General features: G+C 41.1%; 1 protein-coding gene across 2 annotated transcripts; it reads right to left on the bottom strand.

The window, feature by feature from the left end:
• Positions 1-133: 133 nt before the first annotated feature.
• On the bottom strand, positions 134-10,646 carry klhl22 (kelch-like family member 22). Of its 2 annotated transcripts, none has more exons than XM_069138554.1 (7): positions 10,023-10,646; positions 7,081-7,246; positions 6,669-6,992; positions 6,152-6,561; positions 5,056-5,248; positions 4,673-4,906; positions 134-4,287 (listed from the first exon to the last, which is right to left on the bottom strand). In XM_069138554.1, exons 1-7 carry the CDS (start codon positions 10,247-10,249, stop codon positions 3,946-3,948), a joined length of 1,896 nt encoding a protein of 631 aa, XP_068994655.1. In that variant the 5' UTR covers positions 10,250-10,646; the 3' UTR covers positions 134-3,945. The 2 variants fall into 2 exon arrangements, with proteins under 2 accessions (XP_068994655.1, XP_068994656.1); XM_069138555.1 differs by having other exon boundaries at positions 6,681-6,992.
• Positions 10,647-21,066: the final 10,420 nt, after the last annotated feature.

Raw genomic sequence — 21,066 nt, 5'->3', positions numbered from 1 at the left:
TTTTTTTTAAATTTAGATTTATTGACTCAAGAACATGGACACAGAATGTAAAGTAAATTTAGACCTACAGCACACGGCAGGAACAAAACATTTTGTAGACAACAAATAATGTTTGGCTATTTTCTGAAAATGATCGAAATGTAAATGGGTGTTTATTTTTCCAAGTGGTTCCCTTTTCCCTCATTTCGCCTACATTCAAACAAAATGTGATTTTCTTCCAGACATGTCTACTTACAACGGCTGCAAAATCTCTTTTTATTTTCATGTAAATTCTGTCTCTACCAGCGTCTGTGACTTTGGCTTCCATCCAGTTGATGTTCTACATACAGCAGGTTTATTGAATGAATGAGCATTTTATAACAGTGCCTGTGCCAGCAGGTGCACATCTGCATGCCTTGTACCTGGCCGGCCCTGATAAGCAGCACTCCCTTTGGTATTGTTTGTTTGTATTTCTTCTTTGTGGATCTAACGGGGGGCTACGCTGTAATTTCGACGGGCCCACCTGCTGAGGTTTACCCACTAGCACAAAAACCATTGCATGACCCTTGTTCTCCGTGTCAATAGAGCCTTAAAAAGCATGAAAATGGGGGGCTGTTGGCTCCTTTTTACAGCTGAAAAACACAGGCCAGGCCCATCGCCTCCACCCTGAGTGGATATGAGCTGCTAATGACTGTTGTAAAACCCAGGAGGGAGGAGGAAGAGGAGGTCATCCGTCATCCTTCAGCGACAATCCTGTCGATTTTATTCAGCGCAATTCATTACCTTGGAGTCTCCGTGAACAACCACATCCAACCTCAGACTGAATGTTGCACGCGGCTCATTTTCTCATTTTTTAATGACGATAAGAAAAGACGGATGTTTCCAGGAGTCTGCACTGCTGGGTGAGCGGGTCAGAGGGATGAAGTTAAATTTCAGATATAGTTTGAGATTACAGTTTATCTCCTCACTCAATACATATAAAATAATGCTGCCTGCATGGAACTGGAGAAAAATCCTTAAAGTGAACCATTAAAGGGGTTTTGCCATATTGTTTGGGATCATTCATGATAATAGATTAGGGGGATTTGTCTCCACGCGCTTTATGCATATAATCTGTAGTTACACATTACATTACATTTCATTTAGCTGACGCTTTTATCCAAAGCGACCTACAATAAGTGCATTTCAACCATGAGGGTACAAAACCCAGAACAACAAGAATCAAGAAAATACAATTTCTGGATGTAAACTGGACCCGATCTGTTCGCAGCACGGTACGCAAGTACCAATGTTTTGAAACGGATGCGGGCGGCTACTGGTAACCAGTGAAGGGAGCGGAGGAGCGGAGTAGTGGGAGTGAATTTAGGAGGTTAAAGACCAGTCGAGCTGCGGCATTCTGGATGAGCTGCAGAGGTCGGATGGCGCTAACAGGTAGACCTGCCAGGAGGGAGTTACAGTAGTCCAGACGTGCAATGACCAGAGCCTGGTTGTAAAGGCCTAAAATGTGTTGTGATTCAAATACTAAGTCACCTAATGTCTCTCAGTTGGTGCAGTCACACAATAGATGTGCAGGAGAAATACTGTCTGTGACACAATGAAAAGGAGTACAGCTCTCCATCCACAGGTGACTGTCTTTGTTCTCTATTGATTTCCATTGACCTCCTCCTCCTCTCCTGCACAGTAGGAGACACGAGAATGAAAGCCAGTACAAAGCAAAATCCCCTCGACTCACACATCCTCAACTCCACCAGGCTTAATCTGCATAGCTCTACATCAATGGCTAATGTGGGCCTTTTAATTGCTCTGATAATGGTTTGGCAAAGAGTGCCATATCGACCTGGACTCAGATGTTTGTTAAGGCCACTGGCGTGGTTAAGTGCATGACATGTGTCTTAAATATCCCCCTGGTGGTCCTATAGCTTCAGAATAAAAAGACTGATGCATAAAGACAACAGATTGTTGATCGTGGATATCCAGTGCTGGTGTCAGCAGATCCTAACAGACAAGTTGCTGGGGGCTGGCACAAAAGTGTGAAAAGGGAAGGGAGGACACCCGCCGGTGGGGGGTAACAGATGTAGATGAAACAGCCTCCAAGAGGAAAGCAACAGTCAGCCTTCATAAAGCTGATGGAGTCTCGAGCCAAATGGAGAGGAACTAGTAGAGACTGGGTGGAATAAAAGGCACGAGGCAGCAACCACTGCTGTCAGGAACAAGGACGACGACCAGCTGTGCTCATTTTACGTTTATGAAACTGTGTTGAATGAAATAAAAGGGCAGCGACAAAGTGCTAAACCTCGATTAAGGCCACAGTCAAAGTCAAAGTCCCGATGCGAAAAGAAAAGAAAAGATTTGTTAAATTTACAATATTATTTTCTGCAAGATTTATTTAAATCCTTCAGTTCTTTGGATCTAAACAAGTACTTGAACTAAACAAAGTCAACTCTCACTTTCTCTCTATTTCCCATGTAAATGCTCCATTACATAGTTCTATACATGAAGTGATTATTATTATGAATTAATGCTGTCTCTTTATCTAACATGAAGTCTAAATGGTGCCTCCAGCTTCATGCAGCCAGGAATGAATCTCTGATGGAGAAAATACCATAAGTTTTTAATGTTTTTGGTCCAAAACTGGTCAAATTTTAAATGATTTTTAACTGTAAAATATTACTCACCCTGTGTCGCAAAATCCCCCACTGCTCTGCACACGTGTCAAAAATGGTAAATGACTAGTTTTATTTAAATGATTGGATACTAATATTGCATATGTTTTGTGACTGGGTTTCCAATAAACAGCAAGGCATAACTCTGATCATATGAAAAAGAAAAGTGTATTTTAGATTATTACACTTGTTCCTTGAGGCTTAAAACAACACATATAAAAGGATGCATAGTGGTGGAGGTTTCATTTAACCTATTTACTGCTTATCAAACCGCGTTAACAACAAACTGAGGCAGCAAACAGAAACAAGGAGCAAAGCCTGACTTAGCAAATAGACATGTTCTCAAACTAACCTTCATTTGGATGCAGACTTACTTCTACAGTAGATCAATGACACAACAACAAAAAAACAATGGTTTGGTTTCCATTAAAACAAACACAAAACATTCATGTCTCTTTTACAGATGTGGCAGCAGTGTGAGGTGAGGTGTACAACCTGTAGCACCGGGGCCTCCATCACTCAGGGACAAGCATGAATCCATTCACCGATGTTTTTTCAAATCTATTTATGATATCAGAGGTGCGATGCCGAAGGCTCGTCGCCATCTAAAGGATGAAACCACAAAACAAGGCACAATGTTTCAATTCAACAACTTAATGATGATTCAGTAGTTTGGACATGGGTGATAACTCCACTGTAGATCTTGGCAATAATCAGAGGCTGCTAGGCTGGAGATTTACATTATTTTAAAAGTCTACAATGTGCTTCATTTATTGATTCATTTACTTTCAGTAATCGACAAGGAACCTATAACTAACTAAGGAACAGTCGCAGCTGCCTCTGAACTCAAACTCTGAACTCAAACCCTGAACTCTAAACTGTAGAAGATCCTGTGTTGAAAAGTCCTAAACGAATCAATCCAGGCAGCTGAATGTGCTCCACACTACCGTCTCATTGCATAGCTGGTAGTCTTCGATGCTTTCTTCCACTTGACGAGAGACAGGATCTATGAAACGATGCAGAAGCAGCTCCAGTGTCAGGGAATATTGAAGGTTTGGTGACAAACAGTGGCATCAGCCCGGACAGAGTGGGAGTTTCTAAAATCACATCGGAGATGGAACAAAATGTGTGCAAAGGTCCAGAATTAAACTTTGCTTCAGAGGCACTCAAAGTGGCCGACATGCAAAAAGGGCCAATGCAGCCATGAGAAAACATCCTCCGTGTACTTAAAACCGAACGTGCCGAGGAAGAAAAGCGGGCGACAGTCTCCAGTGCCGATGGGACTCGTTTCAACGCAGCCGCTTCAGTCCTCGCTGGAGTCCTCCGAGTTGTCCATGTCCACGTCCTCCCATGAGGCCTTGTTGCGCTGCTCCCAGCTCCGGGCCTGGCCGATCACAGCAGGAGGCATGAGCACCACGCAGGCCGCCAGCCCGGAGACACGCTCCTTAAACTCAGTCTCATTCTCCCACTCGTCCGTGTCGGCGTTGAACACGTGGACGTACTTCATCCTGTTGCCTTTGTCGTGCGAGCGTCCTCCCAGGATGTAGATGCGACTGTCCAGCACGGTTATGCCAGGTTCTCCGTGTCCAGCGGGGAGGGGGGTCAATAAAGACCAGGAGTTGGCAGCAGGGTCAAAGCAGGCCACCTGGAAATAATGGAAAATGAATTATATTCTACTTTTCCAAACAGTAACGACTCCTGTCAGAAGGTGCAGCTCCGTCACATTTAATTAGCTCAACAAGTCAAACCTTCTGGCTTTTTAACCTCACAGCGGTCTTCATTAGGATGTAAAATAAGACAATGGAATATTTTCTATTGTAAATATGTACGACAGAAAAGAATGAAGTGAGATCATGAAGTAGGGCACAAAAACGATAACATATGAAGGCATTAAAAAAGAAAGAAACCATCAGACAAACAGTAGGCAACATTAAAACTGCATGAAGGACAGTGAGGCTGCTGTTCACCAGGAGTCCACACTGCCTTCACAGTGCAACTCCAAACAGCCTCGATAACTCGTGACACTGTACCTTCAGGACATCCCGACGGTATCCGCGCTCGTCATTACTCCCACCGATAACATACACGCGGCCATTGACAGCGGCCGTGCCGTGCCACGCCCGCTCCACCGGCCCCTCGGCGCACCCTGACCAGTGATTGGCTGCGGGGTCGAAACAGTAGGTCTCCCTGAGGTACGCCATTCCTCTACGCCCACATGTTATATAAATCTTCCCATCCAACACTGCTCCAGCGTGGGCGTACACCTGCGGGGAAAGTTAGACTAGGATTAAAAGGAAATTCCACAATTAACAATGGGGTGAGTGTGGAGCACCATCATGTGGATGGTACAAGCATCACATGCACTTCCTCTTCACTTTTTTTTTTTTTTTTTTTAAACTCTTAAAGCTCCTACCTCTCTCTTTAGAGGCGACACAAACTCCCACATGTTGGTGTGCGGGTCGTAGCGCTCCACTGAGTCGAGCTCGTTGCTGTAGTCTCGCCCTCCGATGGCGTAAATGTGGCCGCCCACCACACAAACACAGTGGTCCGCATGCTGCTGCTGCAGAGGCTGCACCGCGCACCAGCTGTTGTGACGAGGGTCGTATCTGGGAAGGAGAAGAAGAAATACCACTGTAGAAAGCAGCAGCAAACATCTCTGTGCACAAACTAGATACTGAATCCTGAAATATGAGATCAACTGGAAGCAAAAGAGAAAATTCTGTTCGAACAAAACGTTTATTTTAGGCTTTTGTTTTGATCATTTTAGTAGCTGCTGATCATATCACATGATATTTATCAGCAGATGGAGTTTGCCCAGCAGTCATGGAATAGTTTTCTGAGCACTTTCTGCTGATGAAGATCAAGCAATATGATCCAACAAATCCTGCATCACGTCGATCAGCTGACCTTCACCATGAAAAACTCATGTAAACAGGACATGTAATGTTACTTTGGCTATTTAGCAGGAGATTTACCTGAAAACAAAGTGAGGATCAAAACTTTGAACATAAAGTGACTTCAAGTGATCAACAGCATGTATGATTTGTAGGTTCTCTCGGAGGTGGAGTTTTGGAGCCAATGCGGTTACGAAGAATACATTCTGGTGTGTGAGAAACATACGATGACGTGACGAAAGATCTGGATCCAGTGTAGAAAATTAAAAAAAATATTCCTTATCCTGTCCGGAACAAAGATTAAACGGACGTTGTGGTGAAATTGTTTTTATTAATTACTGTTTCAAAAGTTAATAATAAACTGTGAACCTCAGCTATCAAACCAGCATTGACGAGAAGTTGTTTCATGTGAAACAACTGAAAGCCCAGAACAGCTACGAACCAGACCGTGCCGCAAGATCTCAACTTTTAAGTTTAGATACTCAATAAAATTTTGAATTGGAAATTGTTTTTATTGATTGATGTATTTTCCAGCATTTTGTAGACACAACAATGAATTCACAACAATCACAATATGAACCAATTAAGAAGTTGAGTCTTCTGAGGAGATCTCACCTCCAGCAGCGCGTCTCTGCACGAAATCCGCTGGTGTTCTTGTCTCCTCCGATGAGATACACAAAGTTGTTGAGCACAGCGATGCCCTGGTTGGACATTCGGGGAGCGTGAGCCGCGGTGAGCGTCCTCCACTCCCCCCAGCTCGGGTGGAACGCCTGGAACAGGTGCTCGCTGTCGGTGAGGGAGCTGGAAGTGAACATCCCGCCGAAGCCCAGGATGCAGTGCAAGGTGGAGCGCGGCTGGGTGAGAGGAGTCTGCAGGACGGGCTGCCAGACCTCCTGCTCGTGGTAGCGTAGGGCAGCTGAGACCGAGTCCTTCAGTGGACACTGGTTGAGTCGGCCATAGAGTCTCTGCAACACCTGCTTCTCAATCAGGCAGAAACGCACAGCATCCAGCATCTTGAGATTGTCCTTTCGGATCAGAAAAACAACACAACAGTGAATTAGAATTCAGGCGGGCAACTTTGGTTTGCAATCGGTGCTTCCTTTGAACAGATGAGTACAAAATGAAGACACACCTTTGGACTGACCTGCAAGTAGACCTGGTCAGTTTCCACCTGCAGAGGACTGTAGTGATAGTGAAGCGCAGCCTCGTACACTTCGTTCTCACTGTTGACCTGAATCTTGTCGCTGCTCAGCGCTCTGAAGACTTCATCTTGGGGCAGCTGTCGGTACACATCTGTTCGAGACAAAGTCTGAATGTTCCTGAGGATGTAGGAGTGCACCTTGTCGTTAAGTTGCTGCAGCCCGTACAGATCAGCGAGATGATGCACCTCTAAGATGTTGCTCTCGTCCAGCCAGGTGAAAAGGAAATCGCAGCAGAAGCCGATGACGTTTTCCAGCTGGAAAACCGACAAGGAAATAAGTTAGCTGAACAAAAACGAGATTAATGAACGACCTGATTTAGCAGAAGAGCGACAACCAGCCTACCTGTACCAGCGTGGCAGCTATCAGGACTTCCTGAACACACTCCAGGTCTAACTCGATCTCTGAAGTGTAGATGTAGTCGAGTATCTTGTTCATGGCCATGTAGGATATGCCGTGAATTGGAATCTCCTTTTGCTGCGTCTCCCGCAGGCCTCCCGCAAACATCCCCCTATTGGAGAAGGGTAACAGGGTGATGATTTGTCAGAGATGTTTAAGTATTGTGTGGAGATTTCTACTGAAGTTAGCATGCTAACCAGCCAGCACCCGTCTCGTAATACCGTTTCGTACCGCAGGACAGTGAGTCACTGGAACGTAAACATCAGAGGAGGAAGTGGCGCATTCTAACTTCCTGTTACGTTCAATGGAACCGACGATGGCTGAAACTCTTGGCAAAACAGAACGACTACACTTAACAACCGTCGCTGGAGACGGCTCGTGGCGAGCAAACGAATGAAGTCCGATGCTTTGGTGAGTAAACAGCTGTTGATGCTAACGATGGCCATGTAGCCAGTAGTGCATCTGCATCTGCGGTGTGAACGGTTAAGAAAACCCATCACGTTTTTTCCGTCTCGGTCTGTCTCTTGACCGGGTCCTCTCTACCGAACTGAGGTCATTTTATGTATCAGACAAACCAGGTGTACCGACTTCATTTGAACAATTCAAAACAGATCTTTAGTGCAGCTAAAGACAACATAACTACAAGCTTAACATCATTTTTTTTTTTTTTGTCATTTCACTGCTGGATGCATACAATCAAACTTCATAATCACCCATCATAGAAAACGAAAACAACGACTACAAAACAGCAGAGCAAGTCTGTAAATTCTACCGCACTGCAGAAACTGTAAGAGCTGGTGTTACACTGAAACCTGTCCCCCATCACATTCTTTGACCTGCCCTGATATCCTTACCCTCACTCCTCATGCCCAGACCCGACCAACCCAAACAACACTGTCGGCCACCAAATCTGATGAGTCACAGATTTCTAGAGGGCAGACTGCTGGACACTACAGTGACTCACTACCGTCCACCAATGTACACAGAAATAGGGTCTCATTTTTAAAAAAAATAAAATGACACCTTTAAGTGAAGCTGAAAAATCTCCAGAAACGCATCATATTGCTTCAGATGCTGAGATTTCTGTACTCATCACAGAACCTTCATCCTTGCTGCATAATGAGCGTCAGTTGTTATTCCTTTCAACTGTTAGAACAAAGCACGTTCAGCATCTGTATATAATAGCGCTGTATCTTTCAGTATTATACTGGGATTACAGGTCTAATTACCAACAGTACCGCTCCAGAACTTACAGACACAATACATACCACAAATCTTTCTCCACCCCTGCACAGTGCGCTGCAAACCACTACATAGGACCAAGTAATACACTCGTCCTCGTCTATTAGTGATTTTTTTCTGTGACCTACTGAATGTTGTCCACAAAAACGCAGACAAGTAAACAGTGGGGAATAACAAGCAACATCGAATTAGCTCAGATAGGTAAACCGAAACTTGCAGGGAATTTTACAACGCTGAGGAATTATCACATATGCTATGCAGGATTCCCACCGTTGTTCCCATTCATTATGTAATTCCTTAATACCGTAATCTAGTGAAGGTCGGTACGGTGGGGGAGCAGCATGCAAGCTCCTCGACACCGATCATATGACTTCATGACTCATTCATTGTTACACAAAGTCTGTGTAAAATAGAAATAAAATGTGTTTAAGTTCTTCACACCACAGAAGAATGTGTTATTAACCACCTGACCACATTTGAACAATGAAAGACATTGACAAGTTTACTCACTATCAGGAACCTCTGAATATACTGTATCAATCGTATCAAAGACACTGTATTATTTTATAGAAAAAGTGCGCTGAGAGTATCCGATTATCTGTTGCTGACTTTTGTATTGTTGGCAAACTGGCTACTTGCAGGCACTGGACATGTGCCAGTGCATTAAGTAACAATTATGTTTGTCTGATAATTTGTTACCCTGTTTCTGGAATTACAAATGAATAAAGGAGGAGGTGATGATGTTGATTTTAATTACATAATTGTATAGGTTTCACACCTAATTAGACTATGATCTTTACAAGAGCATGCACAGTGATCTGAGCTGTATAAGTCTGTCCCAATGCTGCGCTTCATAACTTTAACCAGGTTCAGGTGATATGTAGGAAACCGCAGCCGGGCCCAGCAACAGGCTAAAAGACAAGCGCAGTTTTAAAGCGCTGCCTCTGAGAACACAGCGCTGAGGTTGATCGAATGATGTGACTGTAGAGCAAAACAACAAAGGTTTAAACCCGTGCTAAACTTTATAGCACAGCCAATCCAAAATATCCAAACCACAAGTGATCATATGACAAGCTGGACGTACAACAAGAGGATAAACTTTGAGTTAACCGGACTCTGCACCAAGCCTCGGATGGATGGATGGATGGATGGATGGATGGATGGATGGGATTTTATTAACCCCACAGTGTGGAAATGTTATCGTCACAGCAGCATAGACACAGTTAGGAAGAAAAAAGATGCACACAATAAGAACAAAATTACAAATACGCATACAATAAAATAAGATAGATACAAATATTTTTTTTTTTAGTAAAAGTAAAACCAACGATCCAATAATCTGATTAGATTGTATTCTTGTGTTTTAAAATGGAGTCAGGAATATAACATAAAATGCCATGTGAAATAGCTTAACTGGAGATTAGTAACCTGGAGGTGTCTGCCCATTTGGTCATGTCCTATATCTATCTTATTCATTGTTAAATTAGGTCTTCACTGGTATCTTGTATCTGGGTAGAAACAAGAGTGAAGGTCGCTGATTTTGTCACACACACACACACACACACACACACACATTAAAAGAAAACGAAAGAAAGATGAAGGTGAAAGCAAAAAGGTGCAGTGGCAGCTTTCTGTAAGAGTTTTACCTGAAGTAATCACAAGAGGCTGCCAGGAGTATCCGGTGGGCTTGGATGGGCCGACCCTCCACCACCAGCACGACATCAAATAGGATGCCACCTTGTCTGAGAGCCAGCAGGCCGTCCAGCAAGCTGCGGAAATGGGCTGAACTCCTGTAGGTCTGTCGGCCCGGGCGGCCCACCGGACTCAGCACTCCCTCTTCAGCCATGGTGAGACACTGGTGTTCCGGTTTCATCTCTTGTATTTGTCCGCTTCTAACATCGTACAGAAGTTTTCTTCACGTAGTTCTGAACTGGAGTTAAATTCACCAAACGGCATGTAGAATAAAAATAAATAAAAATAAATAAAATAAAATAAACGAGAGCTACCAAGCTATCAGCTGGTTAGCCTGCTAGCTGACGTAACCGATGTAACACTAAAGCTATTAAGTCAGAAACGAACGCTGAACGACTGCGCTTAAATCGTCTTCGTAATTCGTCGAACCGAAACTGTTTTACATTCACTATTTTGCTCACAATGACACTAAAATCATTTGGGGAGGAAAAAAACAACAAAACAAACAACAATAAAAAAAAAACAGTCGTTGATCGGAGCCGCTTTGGTTTTTGACAGATCATAACAAGTCTGTTTACTTTTGGTGTCAGACGGTGAGCTCAAACGCTATTGGTCGTTGTTGTCTTCATGTCCCGCCTATTTTGTAAAATAGAGCCAATCAGAGACGCCTATTGCATTGCAGGGGATTTACTGTTTATAAGGGGATTAATACATTTAGTGTCTTTAAAAAGAATCATGTTTTTATAATGCGAAACCAGCTTTTATATTCATACTTTGATCAGTTTTTGACATTAATAAAAACCTTTCTATTATGTTTATACACTGTGACTCTGTCTGTCAAACACAAGAGGATGCTGTTTCCTTCTTAAATATCTTTAAGGCCAGTTCAAAATACTCTGTTGTCAGACTGTCATAAATATACCAACACTAGGGGCCGAAAGTAGAACATTTACTCTGCACATGAATGCTGTTTTGAGGTATTGGTTTTGTCGTCAAAAAGGCTATTTGTATTTTTCTACAACTTTACACCACTACTCCAGTTTAGGGTAAATTATGTAATTACTTTAGGACAGTTTTGGTGGCTCCAGTTACAGACTCATGAAGTACACAGCGGTTGTTAGGCTAAGGTACACAATAAAATCTAAATAATAATATAATAATAAAAGGAAAACCTTTGCTGTCCCAAGTCTAAAATATTTTTTTTATGATTCGTGAAAACTGTTTGTTGTATTTGTCATTTCTGCCCCTCCAATATTTGGTCTCCATCTAATCAAATGCTTTCCAGATTCATTTCCCACAGTTTGGTAACTGCATGAGCCGCCAGATAGATTTCCAAAGGCAGCAAGTCATGATGGTTTTTTCATAAATTTATTGTGGCTTCCGTGCTGCTTCGGCTTCACAGTCTCATTCGTCTTCTGTCGAGGTGTCAATTTGCATAAATCATTTCCTGACACGCAGCGTAGAGATTTTTCCATTCGCATAAACACTGTTGGAAGAATACATCACTTGATTTATTTTCCAGTCCAATATACTGTACATTGCAGTGGAGTGCATATAGGTAACTGAGAGAGGGGCGAAGAGCTGGCTATTTGTCTCGGTTGCAGAAATGCCCTTTACAAAATAACAAATCAAAACTTTTTTGTTCGCCTATAGCTGGCATCTGGGTGAAGTAATGCCCTGCTGGTGATAGAACCTAACCAACACTACTATTAATCGTTAGTTTTTCCAGTTATTTTTTTATAGCCTATATGTCAGGACATCTATGGTAATTGAATCAGTCATAACCCAGGAAAATATATCATTCATCAAACAAAACTTGCTTGAACGAATGGAACAGTAAACACAACAATGGCTGAAACTTGGGCAAAATAGAAGCAAAACAAGAGGTAACGTTGGTGTTTATTTCCACCGCAGGAGACGTGCAGAACTCGCAAACGTCTCTTCTAGACTGGCAAGTAAACAGCTCTTAACACTGGCTATGTAGTGATCGTTTGTAAAGGGAGCTAATTGCATATATCAGTAGTGTACTGGCCATCAGGGATACCAGATAAAACGGTCTGTGTGTCTGTCTGCATGAGAGCGAGTTGCAGGCGCCAGCAGATAAGTACAGGGCTGAATTTGATTCCTAGTATAGTATTATTCCTCTGTATAACATTACTGGCACATTGATATGTTGAATTTGCTGTTTGTTGATTCACATCGTTAGAATAGCTGTTTTTGGCTCGCTCAATTTACTTGTCATCTAGCTAACTGCCTAACTGAAGCACTGACATTATTTAGACAATTCAAAACAAATCTTTAGTGCAGCTAGTGACGATACAAACTGTACCGAAAATATTTCAGAAGACGTTGATAAATGTTTTTTCTATGACTGTTTCCATGCTACGAAATTATTGTTGAAATTAGTTAAGCAAGCTACAACATAAACTTTAGGCTTAAAAGATAAAAAAAAAAAATAATAATAATAATTGTCGATCAACTGCTGGGTTCATGCGGTCTAACTTTACAATCATTAGTTATTTAAAAATAAAAAACACCAAATGCTAATAACAGCAGCACCAAACTGCTGAAGCTCTGAGAGTCACACGCTACAGGGACTCACTATTGCCTTCTATCATAAAAAAAAAAAAAAAAATTGTATTACAAGACGTATTTCTTACATATTGCACTTTAAATAATTTGTATACATTATCTGCTGATTAGGGTTACATAATCACAGTTAGACAACAAGTGATTACGTTTTTACATGAGTTTGTGCTCTTGCACTTGACGGCAGTCAATTTTAAAAGACTGAAACGTGTTTTTTGTTGGACATTTCTGGAGGTCACAGCAAGCCTGATTTAGTCATTAGAGAGTGATGTATTCCAGGACATTAGCAGAAGAGCATCTCCTTTCATCAGGAAAAGGCTGCACTGAAGATGCACAGAGACTGGAGGAAGAAATGACCAAGAAATTAAAACAAAGTGAGCAGCATTTATAGAATTAACTCTCAATGTATACTGCAAGCAGACTTGAAGACGGGCTATAGGCTAAAGCAGTTACCAAGACATAAAACAGTCCATGACCTTGTGCTTTTATAAGCAGCCCTGTTACATAAATCTTGCAATTGTAACCTTCATTTAAATAATAACTGAAGGAGACCATCTTATGGTGCTATTATTGACCATGAAGCTGCTGTGTGGTAAGGACAGGTACAGTATGTGCGCTATGGGCTCTAACAAGGACTATCACAGTGCACCAGGCTGCTGGAAAAAAAAAGTGAATACCTGCCATTGTCCCCAGCATGGCTCCCATATATTACATTTGATAGGAGCAAAATTGGCAGACCAAAAGACAATGCAGCTGATTAGTTTGGGATAGCAGAGCTCCAGTGGTGCCATTCATTCGGCCTGCACCCCATCTGAGATGGTTTCCATGCCAACTACCTGCCATCTTTTGTGTAACATGACAGATTTGATTGGAAAAGTAAGGCACAACAAAGAAATAAAAATAAAAAAATCGATGTTTATTGCACACTTAACTTGACTCCATACTATGCCTGACATACAAAAGCACAATGAACAGTTCTCTAGATACAACACATCCTAACTCCACTGTAGAGTTCGGAGAAGCCCAAATCCGTTGGCGGTGTTAAGAGTGCATGTCAAGATTCAGTTGCATTACACACACTCCTCGCTCTGTGATTCATCCGCTCGGTCGAAAGGATCGCTGTAAAGTGACTGAGGTGTGGCCTTGGCAGGTGCAATTTTCCTGGGTCTGCTTGGTGAGGCGAGCAATCAATTCTCCTCTACACCAAAATCCTGTAACACGACTTCCAGCGCTGCTGTTTCATGAATCTTGCCAACTGTCTTCGGACAGCAGCCACCGGGTGACGCATGGCCCTCTCCGAATTATAAACAGTGTCGGGTCATTCACGCTGCCACGGGATTTGGACTTCTACCTCAGTGTTTGCTGTCATTATGAATCATTTTGAGAGCGATTCTATTTGGACACCATAATGCATTTATTTTCAAAAACACAAGTATGAGTCTGTATTCAGTGAGGAATCATGATAATTAAAATTACATGCGAATATGTTGACATTTACTGTTGGACCATAATGTCAGCTCCCACGTCAGCCAAAGCGGTGTCTCTATCTTCCTTGTGTTTGTCTTTCACTGAGGTCAGAGACTTCTTTGGAAAATGCCGTGAGATTTTCCTGCCTCACTGGGGAGTTTGAGAAAACCAATCTTGCTGAAATATTGAAGCGTCCCCACAGTATGTGCTGCTTGAGAGGATGGTGAAGGGATGGTCAGTTAGTGTATATATTCAGAAGAAGCCAACGTGGAGTAAAATCACCAAATTTGCGGGTTTGTTTACAAAAAAATGCCACTCAAAGATGGTAAAAGGCAAGGTAGTAATTTATAGGTTCTTGGAGTGACAGACTTAGGGTGGATCATTTTCACACATGGCCCACACATGGCAGGAAACTGGGCATTTCCCAGCAGAAAGTATTGTACAAGACAGCAAGCCGGGATTTGAGAGCACCAGAGAGCTTGGCTGGACTTTGCTTTGACAGCTGTTCTCAAAGGAAGTGTTTGGTTCCTGTGATGCCCAGTGTTAGTGGAATTTCAGCGATGACAGCTTTATGTCTCTGGTTTAACATGGATCTGATATTATTAATTTGCATATGCTTATCAAAGCATAATTAGTGTGTATTTCCTTTGAGGTTATGTAAGCGTTTCAGATACGTCACCTTATACAGTAACCCATGGTAACTGCCGTCCTCGCCGACACTTGCAGACAGGCCGAGTGAAATGGGACTGTTGGCGGATACAATTTTAATTGGGATAAAGCTCAACTGTGGCCAAGACTGGACTCCAGTTGAACAAGGCTTCTAGGGATCAATAGCAACTTGCTGTTCTCCCTCTATCGTGTTATACTCCTTTTGACTTCAGTTCTCACATCTTATGATTGGGGATGAAGGCTATTTTGGGGTGTGACATCCACCGTCTTATTCGCAGTGACAACGTTAGTGTAAATTCTGAATCACAAGGCGACACAGAGGAACACTGAGGCAAAAGTGAGGCAGCAGAAAGAATTGTCTGCGCTGCACTCAGACGTGACCGGAGCTGAAGAGAATACTTATGTGGCTTAAGAAAGCAGAGAGGACATGCAGAACATTTATAAGAATTAAAGGAAGGCAGTTAGAGGGACTAATGCACACTATTGATTCTACCTTTCGGTCTGCTAATGCAATTGTGTTTTAATAAACCCCCGTCTCAGGCTCCAAGTCTATTCCTCTCTTTTCTCTCTCTCACCCTATTCGTCCTCTCTTTCCTCAATTTATTCCATGATAACCAAAATAATCCTGTGAGTGTGTACCCAAACTGAAATCTGTTTATTTTTTATCTTTGCTACATTTCATACTTGGCAGCTTTTCTGTTTTGGTCGTGACTTGGCAACAAAGAGATATTTAGAGTCTATACTGTTTTTAAAGGTGTAGTGTGATATTTTGGAAAATATACATGATCACATTGGGAGTTTGATACTAATCTCATGTCTGCATACTAAACAGTATACGGCTACAACCTGGTGGGCGTGTAGCTTAGCTTTGCACAAAAACTGTTGGCCTCGCTCTGTCCAAAAGTAATCAAATCTGCTTTACAGCATCTATAGCTCACTAATTAACATACGATAGCGTCTAAGTTAGAAGCAAACAGGGCCATTGAACTAGGCTACGTACATCCGTCCGTGAGTCCGTCCCATTCTTGTGAACGCGATGTCCCAAGAACACTTTGAGGCTTTTTCAGAGAAATATTCACTTGGACTCGAGGATGAAGTGGATTGATTTTGGAGGTCAAAGGTCAAGGTCATTGTGACCTCATGCCCATCACCTATTATTAATATCTCAGGTAAGCCTCGAGAGAATTTCCTAAATTGTGGCACATACGTTCACTTGGACTCAAGGATAAACTGCTTAAGTTTTGGAGGTCAAAGGTCAAAGATTACTATGACCTTGCATAACACGTTTGTGGCCATAACTTGTTAACCTCACTGTAAAGTCGTAATGTTCTGCAAAAACTGTTTTTGTAAGGCCATTACTCAACACCATTGTGAGATTGTGTCCATATTTTATATTTATGTAAGAGAGTGAACTGGTGACACTAAATTTATGTGTCCACCTTGAAATTGTATTGATTGTATTGATCTTCTGTGCCGACAGTTGAAGATGTGTGTGAATTTATGTTTTCGAATTTTTATTTTGAACTTCTTTGCAGCAACATCCATATTTGAAGCATTGTCTACCATCAATCATGGTTATTGGCCTAATACTTTCAAAGCTTTCACCACGTTTATCCAGACAGATATGGATGCAAACTACAACTTGACTGGTTGGTGGAGGCAAACAACTATGAGGCAGAAATAGCTTAGTGATTTATTGTTTCCATAAAATTATGAATTAATAAGATCCAAGTAAAAATGTGAATTATCATAGTGTGAACATTGGAGTTACCTGTGTTGAAGGGTGCTCACGTTTTATAGTATACTGTGCTCACCAGTAGCCCATGTGCAGCTTCAAAAAGTCACATTTTAAGAGAAGAGCATCAGGGTGAGTGCCGTGTCAGATGTGATCTGTGATTCTGATGGGGGATATTTGTCATCCCGGGCTACCTGAGGCATTGTGGCATTTGTTCTTGGCTGGGGTTATTTAAAGCCTCAGGGGATTTATAGAACTATGTTCCAGTGACGGTGTCAAGGATCACTTCAATTTGGCTCACGTAAAGGGATGTAATACTGCGAGGGAGAGTGTGTCACGGTTCAGTCGACTCAAAAGCACAACACCAAGAAGAAGGCGAGTTAGATTCACGTGTTGTTTACGAGGGGTGAGTTGACTTACAAGGCAGAACAGGTTGGGATGGTAATGCTCTGGCGACTAAACAAAGACAATCTGGTGGAGGTGTGACTGATGAGGGCCGGATGATTATTGGTGGGAAACGTGGCAGTTAGGATTGGCTGGGTCTGTGATGACAGGAGAGTTAGAAAATATGAAAAACAGACAACACAGAAAAACACTGAATGTGACTTTGTGACAGATTGTCGTTCGCTCATTGAGTTGCTTTGTCAACACAATGCATGTTGATTTAGGGTTGCCACATGATCCACATATTCAATATGGTTTGACTCAAAAAAGTGATAAAGTAGGATTAGACTTCTGTCATATTGTAAGCTGTTGCAAGATATTGTAAGCTTTTTCAAAATTACTCCTGAAGTAATTTTGCGGCGTATATCAGATGATCGTTGGTGAACAATCCCAGTTCAGAATTCTAGTTTGACAAACAAGTATGATTACATATATTTTACTGTCCTGTATAGTTTCCTCATTGCTCACATGCGGCTGTGTGAAAAGGTATCTAAAAAAAAAAAAAAAAAAAAAGTATATCCCATGGAAATTGTTGACATTTTATTTGTATTTATTTATTTGTAAAAACATGTCAGAAATATAAAGGCGATTTACTCAAACAAATGAAACATAAAATTGAGATGTTTAAGTTATTTTTATAATTTCAATGAAAACAACAACAACAACAACATCAGTCACATGGAAAAAAGTAAGTACACCCCTACAGTTTAGATTATTTGCCAATGATTATAATCTCCTATTGGACCCTTTGGAGTCACAGTAACAGTCAAGATGTTTATACAGATAGCTTCTTGGGAGAAGACCCTCATACCGATTGTGAAGCACGGTGCTGGTAGTGTTATGGTATGGGATTTCTGTGCTGCCTCAGGCACTGGGTAGCTCACAGTCATTGCCAACGATTTCTACACAATATGAAAGAGTGTTTGAAGATAAATTGAGGCCATCTGTTTAAAAGGTGAAGTTTAACCTGAAATGGACCTTTCAACAGAATAACAATCCTAAAAACATGAGAAAGTCCACCACGGAATCGCTCAAAAATAACAAATTTAGGAGTATGAAATGGCCTAGTTGTAGCCCAGATTTGAATCTAATTGAAAAACAAGAAGAAAAAAAATGTCCTGCAATTGAAGGAATATTGAATGAAAAGTTCAGCAAGCCAATATCAGAGATTAATAGACAATATGCAAAACTCCTCCAAGAAGCTGTTTCTGCTAAAAGAGGCAATATTAGCAGCTGAGGGTGCAGTTACTTTTCTGTTTATACTTTTATTGAATAAATGATTGAAAAAGCCAATTTCCTTTTTGGTTATGTTCAAGTATAACACCTTTCAAAGAGGTTCAGAAGTTCACTGGTTCAAATATGTAAAAAAGCCAAACATTTCCATGGGATTGTATCTTTTATGTGACTGACCATTCACATACACATCACAGTAAAACATTGCAATAAAAAAATCAGCATCCCCCTTTTTCACAATGTATTAATACAATCCATGTCCATATTTCTGAAGGACAAGTGTGCAGCATTTCATTTCATGAAAAGGAAATTTGTGCGCTGATTATGATTTTCTTTGTGATATAAAGTCCACACATACGTGTATGTATGAGGTTTCTTATCTCTGCCATATGGTTATATTCATGCTAAGCAATGTACAGTATGCAGCATTATTAAATATTGGCACCGAGCAATAGTCCCATGGCATGACTGTAAATCTCTTTGATCTTGTATTATATCATAACTGTAAACGGGACCATACAGTCAACCCTGAACAGGCAGACCTAGTTTGACACAATAGTATGTGAAATTTATACATAAATATTAACAACATTGTCAGTCTCAATATTCTGTATATTGTTATCTTTTCAGCAAGTACTGTTTCTCCACTGTTGACTATAATTCCTTTTATCCCTACATGTCCATATTTGTCCATACTGGTGAGTCTTCTGGCCTCTATTTGTTTAAATTTTATGGTCACATTAGAACTCAAAACATGACCTCTGAGTGAAAAATGAACCCTTTGCCCTTTACAAAATGAAGTTATACTAATGCGTCTGCTCTAACTCAATTTTGTCTGTGCCATCACAACAATATCAGATGTTAGTTTTATGTTTTATATCAATAAAACTTTATCTTAAGTTCTCTTGACAGTTGTGGCTTTTTTTCTATTTCTGAAGATGGTTTAAAATTTGGCAACATCCTGGCAAGCATGTCAGCCCTCCAATTAATTTTAATGAAGAGCATATTTAATTTCATTCCTCATGAAGGCCCCTCTCGCAGCACAACAAAGTTGTTTTTCTAGGAGTTTTCATAATGTACAAACTATTTTTATATTATTAAGAGTCTTCAAGCAATCTAAAAAGATTTCACAGAATTGTCATTTGCCATGAATCACGCCAAAGCATGTAACGCACTCATCAGTCCACAAGAGGACTGACGAGTGTGTTACAAAGGAAGGAGTTCAGGGGTGGTTGGATGGAGTATATACTATGGCTTCCATTTTTGTTTGTTTTTATTATCCTTTCGTTCTTTTTTTCCTTCCTTCCTTCCTTCCTTCCTTCCGTAGAACTTTAAAACACAACTGAACAAAGTGTGAAAACTACACAAAGACACCCCTGCTTTTCTGCAGCTTTCCGATTAAAAACTATTTGGAAGGTCAGCTGCACAGCAGAGGATATTAAGCCTCTGAAAGGGTTTTTGTCAACACAAATAAATCACACAAAAACAGGCTCGGCACTTACAAATAAACAGAATCACTGACTTCCCAAAATACTAAACAAGCTGCTGCAGACGAACATTTCAGTGTTAAATGAAGCAGAGTTTGTATTGATTTACATTGTCACTCACACGTAAAATTATTAACAATTTTCCCACAGGAACAACTTGTACAAATACGTTATGTAAAATGAATCTCTCCTTCAATCCAAATATGGCTGTATTTAAACCGAGTTACATTATGTATTGTGGAAATGGACGTAGGATGGGAGACTAAACAGTTGATAGCGTGTGCCAAATAGAATAAATGATCAAAGAGCCATAAAATATTTCATGTGACAGTGAGATAATGTTTAAAAAATGTTTGCAATATGTTATCTGTTCTTATCATGTTATATGGAACAAAACTAATCTGCTCTGCGTTTGTTTATGTGGTCTCTGACAGAAACTTTAGTTTTCGAAACATTGTGCCTTTTTCCCTGAGACGCAGTCTTGCTTTCCAGATTGCACAAACTTCACTGATCACACTTTCCTGTACTGAATGAAGCTGTCACTTATCAATCATATTAGACTGGTGGACACATTGTCACCAAAACAACTTCATGTCACTGCTGTGCTCAGCTGTCTAGACACGTACGACTTGCGAGTTCCAAGAAAAACCTAATTGTGAGTTGACAGTTGTGTTGATTGCACAAGGGGAGAGGTACAACCGCCATTCCACGTCTCTATATATTGAATAGTTGTTCTTTAAGGACAAAAAATAAAATAAAGTCCTGCAGTTGTGTTTCAGCCAGCCTTTTTCAGCACTCCTGCTTTCTCTGGGAAATATGTGCATAGATTTGTCGTCTTGGGTGACTTGATACCCGTTTGTCTGTGTCAAGTAAACACCCACAGAACTGTTGTTGGTGGTGGCAAGTCATTTCACCATTCTGCCTCTCAGACAAACAGCTATTACTGTTCTCTCAAACAGCCTCCACTTGAAGCAGGAGTGTGTGGGGACAGTGTGAAGAAGCAGTTAACAATCTGTTGCACAAGAAAGAGAGGTGCAAAGAAATGGGTTTAAAATAGTTCTGGGTGTTAGATGCAGAGGGATCTGAAAGAGGATTTTAAACAAGATGTTTCAGTTGGTTTTGATGCGGTAGATAATGTAAAGGTGCATACAGCAGATGCAGAGAACATTTGACCTTGGTGCCGAGTTTTGGTATACAATGACGGAAAGTAACTACAGGACTTTACCTAAAATGACTTTTTAAATATTTAAAACTTGCATTGCGCTACTTTTCAGAGGGAGATATTATACTCCACTAAATTTGACAGCTTTAATCGTTTTTAAGAGGAAGATTGGACACAATTGACACTGTAACAAGCTTTCAAAATACAACACA

The sequence above is a fragment of the Embiotoca jacksoni genome, unplaced genomic scaffold, assembly GCF_022577435.1.
Source record: "Embiotoca jacksoni isolate LCO1_2020_lvr unplaced genomic scaffold, fEmbJac1.0.p SCAF_8, whole genome shotgun sequence".
Classification (NCBI taxonomy): Eukaryota; Metazoa; Chordata; class Actinopteri; family Embiotocidae; genus Embiotoca; species Embiotoca jacksoni.
Note: the sequence above shows the minus strand (reverse complement) of the source record. Positions and strands in the feature narration are given on the sequence as shown.

Bases quoted from the DNA above. Each gene is read 5' to 3' on its own strand.
- klhl22 (XM_069138554.1), bottom strand. From the start codon at position 10,249: ATGAAACCGGAACACCAGTGTCTCACCATGGCTGAAGAGGGAGTGCTG. The intron at 4,907-5,055 runs GTAGGAGCTTTA...CTTTCCCCGCAG, and splicing joins TGTCGCCTCTAAAGAGAGAG to GTGTACGCCCACGCTGGAGC. The intron at 4,288-4,672 runs GTACAGTGTCAC...CATTATTTCCAG, and splicing joins ACCGTCGGGATGTCCTGAAG to GTGGCCTGCTTTGACCCTGC.